The sequence below is a fragment of the Chrysochloris asiatica genome, unplaced genomic scaffold (assembly GCF_000296735.1).
Source record: "Chrysochloris asiatica unplaced genomic scaffold, ChrAsi1.0 scaffold00299, whole genome shotgun sequence".
In the NCBI taxonomy this organism is placed as follows: domain Eukaryota; kingdom Metazoa; phylum Chordata; class Mammalia; order Afrosoricida; family Chrysochloridae; genus Chrysochloris; species Chrysochloris asiatica.
In genome coordinates, this window is record NW_006408817.1 from 2,281,033 (window position 1) to 2,293,334 (window position 12,302).

The following is a 12,302-nucleotide window of genomic DNA, read 5'->3' on the forward strand; positions in this document are numbered from 1 at the left end:
GAATAGGCAAATGCACAGAGACATGTAGATCAGTAGATGCCGTGGCTTGGTGTGAAGGGGATAGTGAGTATGTGGGTTTCTTTTGGGCCTGAAAAAAATGTTCTGGAATTAAATACTGGTAAAGATTTTTCAACTTATGACTGCATTAAAAACTGTGAATTGTACAGTTTAAAAAGGAGTCCTGGTAGCACAGTAGTTACACAACTGTTATCCGATAGGTTGGCAGTTCAAACCCACCAGCCACTCTAAGGAAGAACGAAAGATGTAACAGTCTTCTTTTTATAAATATTACCTTGTTGGAAACATTACAGGGTAGTGTACTCTGTCCTATTGTTGTTGTTGTTGTTAAGTGCCATTGAGTCGGTTCTGACCCATAGCAACCCTGTGTAGGGTTTCCAAGGAGCAGCTGGTAAGCTTGAACTACCGACCTTGCAGTTCAAATGGCTTTGCAGTCTGGCGCATTAACCCACAGCGCCACACCAGGACTCCGTCCTATAGGATCTCTATAAATCAGAATCAGCACAAGGTCTTTAAGTGTAGAAATCCTCATTTGAGCTAAATAGAATTATTTCACCTTTCACAGGTAGTACAGAGAGCTCAATATAAACCATGGACTTTTTATATCCAACCATGGTAGGGTTCTGAGCTCTGTTCTATTCTGAACAAAATCCCTGAGAGTCATGTCTTCTTTAAATACCCTATCTTTAGATACTTGGTACACTTTCCTTTCCCTTCTTCCTCATTAGTGTGGTAGCTTGGTGTTTAACCAGTTGTCTTGGCTTATTTTTCACATAAAATAATTATTCTGGAAATCATTTTAGATTGAATAGCTTGATAGAGCCAAATTAAGCAGCAGTTTGCAAGACAAATGTCAAAGAGCCTTAGGGGAATACAGTAATAATGACTTGGAAGAAAGTGCTCATCTTGTTCCAGTTATTATCAATCAAACAGATGGTGCCAGTGTGTCTCCCGTGAGAATGAAGACACGTGACTAGCATTTTAGGAAAGCCACAATCATCTTTAAAAACTATTTTAGAAGCATTTCCTGTCTTGTCCATTCTTTTTAATCTGTCTCTTTGGTATATACTTTTCAAAGAGTCTCTTCTCTCCACTGCACACTTTTATTCCCATGAAACTTCTTGTTTCTTTTATATGTAGAAACTTCAGAAGTGCCATTTTTTATTTTCCTAGCTCTCTAGGAGGAAAATGGGGGTGAGTTTTCTATTTTCTACTCTGGGAATATGACATGTGTCAGAAAGGCAAAATTATATTTAGAATCTGACCAGCTTTCATATGATCTTCATGTAGTTACATCTCTGTTTGCCTGTGCTTTCCACTGTTTTTTTTTGTATGTGTGTATTAATGTTGTTTAACTAACAAATAAAATCACCAAATTATTTCATGAACGTGACACAAGAGTGTTTATAATTGATCTTTTGCTGATGTTCTGTTCCTTATTTCCCTGTCACTTGATTTTTTTTTTTTTTTTCTTGACTTACTTAAGCTTTGAGCACAGATAAGGTACTGGAAATTATCTCCAACAATATACTATTATCTTCCAAAACAAAATTTAATGACATTGTCACTGATGAAAACATGACATTGAATTATTTAACCAATAAGTCTTTAGTAAAAGGTTTGAAATAAATCATTGAGGAACACTAGAGGTTAAGGAAGAGGACTGTCCTTAGGTGTGTTTTTTTTGTTGTTATATTCTGTTTTATATAAAGTTGAGGCTTGCTTTTCTTGCTTTTGTCACAATTTGGGACTTCTGGAAATTTGCTCACCAAACAGAGATTGCTTTGTTAATTAGCTACTTCTGAGCTTTAGGCGTGGAATAAGAGAAAAACAGCTACACTGAATTGAAAAGTAGATCTAATTCATCCTACAGTTGCTATATTTCATCTTTCAGTATCAGTGGAAACCCCAAGAGTAATTTTCTATGTGGAAGATAATATGGCTTTTGCTACAGGAGCTAAGTTCATGGAGGGCACAAACCTAGCTACCTAATATATCCTTCATATATCTGGTACCTATTTCTTTGTAAGCAACATTTTGTATCTGCACAGCCCCTCTAGGAAAAATAAAAAGGATAGGGGAAAAAAAGCACTAGCTTCAAATTGTGACAAGTTACATGAGTCAGAACCAACTAGAAGGCACTTAACAACAAAAATTGACCATTTAGAATGCATTGTCCCACCTAGGAAGAAAATAATGAGGGAATGTAGTTTTGAGAATATGTAAAGGAAAGAGAAACCTATGTATTTACAAGACTTTCTGTCATCTTGTATAAACAGAACTACAAAAAGCAAATGCTAAGGACCTCCATGTTCATGGACTTGTGTTTCAATGAAATAACAAGACTTGGCTGAACTTTATAAATTGGATTTGAATACAAGTATTGGATAATTCAGAATTTCATACCATGACATTACATAAATCACTTAATTTTCAGAGGCAATGAGCCAGCCTGGTTATTATTGATGCTTTGAGAGTGTAAGTGCTGTCCTGCAGCAGTCCCAGGTTTGCCCAAATCTCCCCTGAGACGGCCTTCATAGAAAAGAGAAAGAAATGGTAGCAGGAAAGCTTAGTAAGGAAGCTGTAGCTTTAATCAAGTGATGAGAACCTTCCAGAGCTCTTGCAGATCTCTAAGTCCTATACACTACGATGAGGCTGTGACTGCCACTCTCAAAATACAGTGGATGGTTATTATAAATCCTAAATTTTAATGCTAATACATCCTCTTCCACTCTTCGAGAAATGCACATGTGAAGTGTATTTAGTGTCTTGTTAGTTCTGTTTTATCCAACCTGGAACTGAAATTTCTGACACTGGTTACAGAAAGCCACAAAATGGCAGACAAAAAACAAAAAACAAAAAAAAACAGCTAGTGAGAAATTTGCTTTCAGAATGAGCATAAGTGGACAATGTGACATAAACCTGTTGGAATATTTTTAAAATCCTTTGATACTTCATGGTAGTGTGGGCCAGAACTGAGGGCTTGGCAGGACACATCTGGACTCAAATCCCACAGAAAGTGAGATGAATTTGCTAAATTTAAGCAGCTGATATGGTGTGGCTCTGCGGGTTAATGCATCAGACTGCAAAGCCGTTTGAACTACAAGGTCGGCGATTCAAGCTCACAAGCTGCTCCTCAGAAACCCTATATACAGAGTCACTATGGGTTGGAATCAACTTGACGGCACTTAACAACAACAACATGTGCAAAGCACTGTTCTAAATACTTCACATTTGTTTATTCGTTTAATTCTCTCAACAACCTGTAACTCTTACACATAATGATCCTGAGGTATGAGAGGTGACAAAACTTATAAGAACAAAAGTGGGGGTTCCCTAATGCTTATGATGTGGCCTCTGAGTCATCCTGCTAAATAGTACTTTGCTGATCTTGGTCATGTGTCATTTTATACTAGTGTGGCACAGTAAGATAAGCACTGGACTGTTTATTGCAAGGCCAGTGGTTCAATTCCACTAGTCACTCCTTAGAAACTTTATACAGGGTTGCTATGAGTCAGAACTGACTCGATGGCACTTAACAACAACAACAAAATTGTGCTAAACCCACATATTACTAGGAAATGTGAACTAATAATTTGGCAGTACTTTTTTTTTTTTTTCCAACATTCACTTTGGTAAAACCTAATTGCTGAATAGTATTCTTTTCCTCTAACAGCTATTTTATACTTTTCCCGTAAGATACACAATTACAAATTCTGATGTGTAAGGGTTTAAACTTACAAAATTGAAATTCTGTTACTAGTATGTAAAAAAAAAAAAAAAAAAACCCACTGCCATCTACTCTATTCCAATTCATACCAACCCTACAGGACAGAGAAAAACTTCTCCATAAGACTTGCGAGACTGAAAATCTTTATGGATACAAACTCCCATGATGTAGCTAGTGGGTTTGAACCACTGACCTTGTGGTTAACCGTGTGACAGCTAACCCACAGTACCACCAGGTCTCCTTTACTGGTATATTTATTGTTGTTGTTAGGTGCCATCTAGTCGGTACTGACTCATAGCAACCCTATGTACAACAGAACAAAACACTGCCTGCCCCTGGGCCAACCTCACAATTGTTGCGTGCTGCCACTTGGCCAGTCCATCTTGCTGAGGGTCTTCCTCTTTCTCTGACCCTCCACCTTACCCAACATGATATCCTTCTCCAGCGACTGGTCACTCGTGACAGTATGTCTGAAGTATGAGAGATGAAGTTTGGCCATCCTAGCCTCCAAGGAGCACTCTGGCTGCACTTCTTCCAACACAGATCTGTTGGTTCTGTGTGCAGCCCATGGCACTTTCAATAATCTCCTCCAACACCATAACTCAAAAGCATCAATTCTTCTACGGTCTTCCTTATTCACTGTCCAGCTTTTGTATGCATATGAGGTTATTGAAAATACCATGGCTTGGGTCAGGCGCACCTTAGTCCTCAAGCTGACATCTTTGCTCTTCAACACTTGAAAAAGGACTTGTGCAGCAGATTTGCCTAATGCAATACTTCATTTGACTTCTTGACTGCCACTTCCATGTGTGTTGATAGTTGATCCAAGAAGAATGAAGTCCTTGACAACTTCAATCTTTTCTCCATTGACAAGAATGTTGCTTATTGGTCCAGTGAGGTTTTTGTCTTCTTTCTATTAAGATGTAATCCATACCAAAGGCTGTGCTCTTTGATCTTCATCAGTAAATATTTTAAGTCCTCTTCACTTTCAACAAGCAAGGTTGTATCATCTGCATATCGCAGGTTGTTAATGACTCTTCCTCCAATCCTGATGCCACATTTTTCTTCATGTAAACCAGATTCTCGGATTATTTGCTCAGCATACAGGTTGAATAAGTATGGTGAAAGAATACAACCTTGTCGCACACCTTTCTTAATTTTAAATGGAAACTGCTCAAACAGAGTTCTGTTTGAACAACTGCTTCTTGGTCCAGGAACAGATTCCTCATTAGCACAATTAAGAGTTCTGGAATACTCATATTCGCAATGTTGTACATTGTTGTTGTTAAGTGCCGTCGAGTTGATTCCAACCCATAGCGACCCTGTATAGGGTTTCCGAGGAGCAGCTGGTGAGCTTGAATCGCTGACCTTGCAGTTCAAACATCTTTGCAGTCTGATGCATTAACCTGCAGCACCACACCAGGACTCCAATGTTGTATATAGAAGGCCCTTTATAAATTTTTGCTGGATTTAATTGAACTAGTTTTCTTAAAGCAATAGAACAAAATGATTGGTTCACTTAAATTTCATTAAAATAGTATAAGAACCAACAAAGGAAAATTTATGTTTAAAAATTGAGGAATATGATTTAGATACAAGTTTAATAGAACTGTTACAAAATCTTGAATTTCTTAAGGTCAGCAATTCAAAACAACCAGCTGTTCCACAGGAGAAAGATGAGGTGTTCTGCTCCCATAAAGATTTACAGCCTCGGAAACCCTGGACAGGGTCGCTATGAGTTGGAACCAACTCCATGGCACATAACAACAACAACAACCATATTCCTTGGATTTTCCTTGAAATTTATGTTCAGGGATACTTGTAATTTTAATCTTTTTATCTCTCTTTATTTTCCTATTTATTTATGTGTGCTTTACTTCTCTGCAGTTTAACAACACGTTGCTGTACTGTGTGCCCAGATTCAGCTTGGTGGGATCTAAATTCACAGTTCGGACTAAGGTTGGCATTGATGGAATGAAAATTGTAGAGACTCACAATGAAGAATATCCGCACACTTTTCAGGTGTCTGGGAAAGAGAGAACGCTGGAATTGCAGGCCAGGTAAGCGAACCACTCCTGTCATTCTGAAAGCATCAGAGTAAATCAGAGAATAGAATGGTTTTGAGGGGGTTTCTGAGACTCTATTTATAGGTAAATGGAGAGCCATGAGCTCTGAAAAGTCAAGGATCTTGTCTTCCTCTCCAGTACCTAGGGTAGTTTTTTTGCAGACAGTAAGCATTTAGTACATTGAATTTTCATATTACAAGGTGCTCAGGGAATCAAGTTATTGGAAGCAAGCTAGAATTTTGAAACTTGCAAGGGAAGGTCTACTTCTAATCCTTCTTCCCTTAGATCGTTCTTTTTGGTCTACAAATATGTTATCCATGTTAAATGTTGGAGCCATAACTATGAATCCTTCAGAGGCTCTGCATTCAAGGGACTCAAGGTTTAATACCATTTTAATGGAGAGAAATGTCAGGTGAAGCCAGGGTGGTAAGGGCAACAATTCTCTTGCTATAGCTGGAGGGTTCCAGAAGGGGAGAACTGTGTGAAACTCAGGCAGCCTCTACAACCACCTTAGATATACGAATTTAGTTACCACCTGAAGGCCTAAACTTGAGGCTTTAAAAGAAGAATAAAGTATTTTAACAGGAATTATGGTTTTCCTACCTTAGATCATGGGATTTAGGTCCCAGGCATCCAACACTAGGAAAAATGCATGACGTTGCACTGGAGTCTCCTAATATGAGTCCTTAATAATAAACCTTCAGTGGTTGGCTCACTGAATTATTGGCCCTGGTAACTGGGGGCATTCATTAATGGTTTTCATCATCATAGAAATCCTCCTTGCAGCAGAAAGCAGGTGTGCTGGCCCAGAAATTTCAGCATACTTCCAAATATGCAAACTTGGTGTGTCTAAACAGCAGGGGAGGTAACTAACACTAGAGAGATTTCAGCTACTTATCAGCAAGTTAGGTTGTTTTTCCTCCACAATGAAGGACTAGTGAGGAATTTCCCTAATTACACACAGGCCTGGCTTTGCACAGTTCTGATATGTCATATTGGATACATTCTCATTAATGTTAGAAACAGTCTTTGTTTTTTCCTTACATTTCTTGTTTCCCCATATTTCCTTGCTTTAGTTATAGTTATGATTATATACTGATACTGAAAAGGAGCTCTGGTAGCATAATGGTTACAAATCGGGCTGCTAACCATAAGGTCAGCAGTTCGAAACTACCAGCCATTCCACGGCTCCCGTAAAGATTTACAGCCTCGGAAACCCTGTGCAGGATCACTATGAATTGGAACCGACTCCACGGTACTTAACAACAACAACTGATATGGAAAAGCTTTAATCCAATCTGTGGCGCTGTAGGATCAGCACTGGACTGCGAACCATAAGGTTGGCAATTCACACCTACCAGCCACTCCTTAGAAACCCTCTACAGGGTCGCTGTGAGTCAGAACTGACTCAATGGCACTTAATAACAATAACAACAATCATTACTGAATCTTGAAATAAAAATGAAGATGTTGAAGGTCCTAGAAAGTCAGTGTCAGAGGAATTACATGAAGCCAAAATTTGGGAATATATGTGGGTTATTTCAAGAGAATTGACTGGAGACAGGGATTAAACATTGTGTTGAGCCCTCCTATCTCAGCTTACCACAAGTCTCTTTACTATAATGTTGTTGTTATTAAGTGCTGTCGAGTCGGTTCACACCCATAACGACCCTGTAGAAGGTTTCCGAGGAGTAGCTGGTGAGCTTGAACTACCGACCTTGCAGTTCAAACGGCTTTGCAGTCTGGCACATTAACCCACAGCACCACACCATGACTCCTTTACTTTAATAAACCTCTTTAAGTGGAAAAGAAAAGAAAGAGCATTTACTTCTGAAACCAACAGAGGAAATGGGGTTCTACTTTTCTGACAGGTTATGAGTCAGCTTCAAGAGTGAACCCTTAAGCTTCCTCTTCCACATTCATAATAAAAAGCATTGTTTTATATAGTTTTATTTCAATAATTTAAAATTGTTAAATAGAAATAAAAATTATGGTACTAAGTCAATTAAACAAAAGAGAAAAAAAGTCTGCCCAAACTCAAAAAAAAAGGGAAAAAAAATTAAAACTGTCAACTTTCTTTGTTTACATGTAAATGGTAGCAGCAGCAGTTAGTAAGTATCTATGCTTCTGCTGCAAGAGAGCTAATTTTGTCTGGGGAGTTAGGGGCAGGAGAAGGCAGCAGGAAGAAGATCTTTTAAAAGGATATGGTTGAAGCCTTCAGGCTCAAGTCCAAGGACTTCCAGGTAGGCAGTAAGCAGTCTTTCATTGGCAGGTACAGGCTCAAGCAGCACTTTTGGCACATCATGGTTCTCAGTAATACATTTGTTGGAAAGATAGATGGTGCCATTGAAGCCAAACCTCTAGCAAGACTCATGCATATTTTACAACCGTGGGGACAAGTCCTGTGATATTCATGCTGGAACGCAAACTTAGTCCTACCCTACCAGATACATGCTCACAGCCCACTCTTCAGAAACTCCTTCAGCTGGAAGATGTTTCCCAATGCACAGTCCACTAAAGGAGATATTTCAAAAATGGTATATGACTGTGGCATAAGCTATCTGCAGGGAAGCGGAAAGAAAATTTACCTCCAACAGGAAAAGAGAGCACTTGGCTAGTCAAGGAAAAATTTTTCCAAAGGGGAATGATTAGAATCTTGGGTCCATTAATCTGTTATATCTCCTTCCTGTGGATATTAAAATATTTTATGTTTTATCTGTAATGGATTAAGCATGGTACTGCCTGAAACCTCTTAGCAATAGGAAAATAAAATTGTTTATTAAAAAAATATTAAATAGCTCCCTAAGGCCATACAAAGATAGTTTAGATTCTCAGACAATAATTGCAATCTGTTCTAAGATGAGCTGTGTGTAGTACCTTCAATAACCTTCATGTGATTATGAAAACAAGACTTGGAAGACTAGTTGTTTTATATACAGTATAATACTAGATATGCTTTATACTATACACACAACATATACAACTAGATGATTGTTGTTAATACCAGGGCAGTATATTAATGGAAGCTGGCGCTGTGGGCTAATGTGTCAGACTGCAAAGTTGTTTGAACTACAAAGTCGGTGGTTCATGCTCAGCAGCTGCTCCTTGGAAATCCTATGGAGGGTCGCTGTGGGTCGAATTGACTCAATGGCACTTAGCAACAACAACAAATTTAACACTCCCCACTGAAAATTTTGTGTACCAAAAGAAGTGACTGTCTAAAACTCTTTTTAAGAAGAATTTAATTTTCAAAATCATTAAAAAAAAAAAAAAAAAAGACCAGGCTTACTGATCACATAGAGACTGGTGAAACCCACAAGATTATGACCCTTAGTCATACTTCAGATCTGGAATTGAACTTAACTCCTATGATTCAATTTTCAGCCAAAGAGCAGACAATCTGTAAGGGTAATGGTAACATCAGGGAGGTACTCACACCTTAAAATAATCAATGGTTTGAGACAAAGTTCACATGAGTCAGAAAAAACAGAAGACTGGAAACAGGAAATATAGGGAGGAGGACGTAGGATAAGTGGTGGTGCACTGAGGGGATTGCAGTCAAGGAGAGGATACAAAATGGGCATAATTGTCAAATATAAAACTGATGATCTGCTTTATAAACTTTCACCCAGTTCACAATACAAAGTTTTTCTCAACTGAAGAATTTATTTAATTGCCAGAGGTTCTATGTAATTTAGATTGTAATTCCTTCCTGGACATCTCTGGATTTTTTGTAAAGTTGGAATAACATCAAAGCACAGCTTTCTTCGTCAGTTGTAACCCGTTAATGTTCTCTGCATTCATTTTAAAGCTTGCTTTTTTTGTTTGTTTAGTTCTGAGCAAGACAAAGAAGAATGGATCAAGGTAAACCTGATTTCTATCTTTATTTTTTTTTGGTACCTCTCTATGTGCATACAAATATGCATACACTATTGTGTTTGCTTAATATGCAGTCGTCAGAATAAGTTGATTTAATTTTCAAGGTGATTCTAATCACTATTATTTAGTAAAGCATTTTCATTACTTTGCATGTGATATTTAAATCTGCTTTGAATTTCACTTCTACTTTAGGCCCTTCAAGTGACTATTGATACTTTCCATCAAAGGCATGAAACCTTCAGAAATGCAATTGCAAAGGATAATGATATTCACTCAGAGGTTTCTGTAAGTTGAATCAAATTATTAACTTTAAACTCTTCTATCTCTTTATGGTTGCTAAAAATTTAATCAATCATTTTGTTATCTAACCTTTTTCCCTTTGAGATGGCCAGAACTGGATGATGTTTACAAGGACTCTCATTCCTTCTTAGATAAATGATAGCGAGTGCCTTTTCATAGGGCTTAAACTTCTTTGTCATTTCTTTGCATGGGTCTTAAGTTTCAGAATATGGTTTGAACAATGTTGTTAAAGTGTTTTTTAATAAATACATAAAAGGAATGAAAAAGTTTTCTGTTAAAATTAGTGTCTTTTTCCTTTTTAGACTGCTGAGCTAGGAAAAAGAGCCCCAAGATGGATCCGAGACAATGAAGTCACAATGTGTATGAAATGCAAAGAGTCTTTCAATGCACTGACAAGGAGAAGGCATCATTGTCGAGCATGTGGACATGTAAGTGAGATGCCTGGTCATTAAGGTGGTGTGTACTTATGTAAGTGATGTAAAATAATCAATTTGGAAAAGCAGATAAGTCATTCAGTAAATCTCTTAATCAGTAAATTTATATTAGTGCCAACTATATGCATGGAAGCAGCAGCCAAGAAATCAAACTGCATATTACATTAGGCAAATCTGCTGCACAAGACCTTTTTTAAAGTGTTGAAGAGCAAAGATGTCAGTTTGAGGACTAAGGTGGGCCTGACCCAAGCCATGGTATTTTCAATAATGTCATATACATGCAAAAGTTGGACAGTGACTCAGGAAGACTGTAGAAGATTTGATGCTTTTGAATTATGGTGTTGGAGGACAATATTGAAAGTGCCATGGGCCGCCAAAAGAACAAGCAGATCTGTGTTGGAAGAAGTAAAGCCAGAGTGCTCCTTGGAGACCAGAATGGCCAGACTTCATCTCTTATATGCCAGACATACTGTCAGGAGGGGCCAGTTGCTGGAGAAGGATACCATGGTTTGTAAGGTGGAAGGAGGGTCAGAGAAAAAGAGGAAGACCCCCAGCAAGTTGGATTGGCCAAGTGGCAGCATCAATGGGCCAAGCATGGCAACAATTGTGAGGTTATCCCAGGACCGGGCAGTTTTTCATTCTGTTGTGCATAGGGTCTCTAAGAGTTGGTACTGACTTGATGGCATCTAACAACAACAACAATATGCAAAAAGTACTGTGCTTGGCTCTGGAGGAAAAAATGATAAGCAAAATGATAGCTGGCTACACAGACCCTACATTCTAATGAAGAAAACAGATCAGTGACAAGCAAATGGACAAAAATTTTCCATGATTATAGATTATATAAAAAATGCAATCAAGAAGCTAAAATAGAAAATAATGGTAGTGGAGGACGATTTGGAACCAATATTAGAAAGAAAAAGGGAGGCCTTTCTGAGGAGTTGATATCTAAGCTGTTGCCTAATCTAGAAGAAAGAACATTCTATGCATTAGATTCTCTGTGCCAAAGATTTTTAGGGAGGAAAGAGTTTGGTCTATCCTAAAGGCTGCAGATTATAATGAGTCAGGAGAAGAGTGGCATAAAAAATGGGGACAGAGTTAAATAACCAAAGGAGTTGATGCATTTGAAAGACAAGTAAAGATGGAACCCATGACACAAATGGCAGTTTTAGTGGAGAGGGAAACTCTCCTTCATTATAAACAGAAGGATAAAAGTAAAAGATCTGTGCAGTTGTTGGTAGATTTTTGGTTCGGTGATGGGTAATAAGGGAATTTAGATCTAATGACATCCAAATTTTCACTGCAGCATGGTATAAAGGAAAAGGCTAAGGAGTGAGGGGCACTCAGAAAGCAAGGAGTAAGTATGAAAAAGTTAGCTCTGAGTGTGGGAAACTTGAACCTACCAGGGACACAAAGGTGGTTTTCTGCACACCCATTAGTGGTTTACAGCTATAAAATTAAAGAGACACTAGTCAACTTGGGAGTCATGGTGTGGCACTAGACCACAAGGTAAGTTTGAACCGCAAGGTCAGTGGTCCAAGCTCCTCCCCAGCTGCTCCTTGGAAACACCAGACAGGGTTGCTATGAGTTGGAACCAACATGACCACATTTAACAACAGTCAGCTTGGAGGTAACTGTTCTCTGACAAGATTAAACAAATAAAGCCAGAGAATACAAAAATGATGGGATTCATCTAGAGTAAGTATCATGAAAAAATAGTGGGAGAGAGTTCAAGGTATTAGCATGGGAAGGAGTGTTAATAATAAATCAGTGAAGTCTAGACTAGATCTAGAAGGAGCTCTGGTAGTGTAGTGGTTATGAGTTGGGCTGCGAACCTTAAGGTCAGCAGTTCAAAACTACCAGCTGTTGCATGGG

The 12,302-nt window shown here is 38.3% G+C and overlaps 1 protein-coding gene across 1 annotated transcript in view; it reads left to right on the forward strand.

The window, feature by feature from the left end:
- The window catches only part of FGD4 (FYVE, RhoGEF and PH domain containing 4), an 84,582-nt gene that overhangs the window by 57,737 nt on the left and 14,543 nt on the right, over positions 1-12,302 (forward strand). Inside the window, exons 10-13 of the mRNA XM_006874756.1 lie at positions 5,636-5,808; positions 9,648-9,678; positions 9,886-9,978; positions 10,296-10,421. Of these exons, the coding sequence (XP_006874818.1) occupies positions 5,636-5,808; positions 9,648-9,678; positions 9,886-9,978; positions 10,296-10,421 (423 nt within the window). The remainder of the gene's footprint in view (positions 1-5,635; positions 5,809-9,647; positions 9,679-9,885; positions 9,979-10,295; positions 10,422-12,302) is intronic.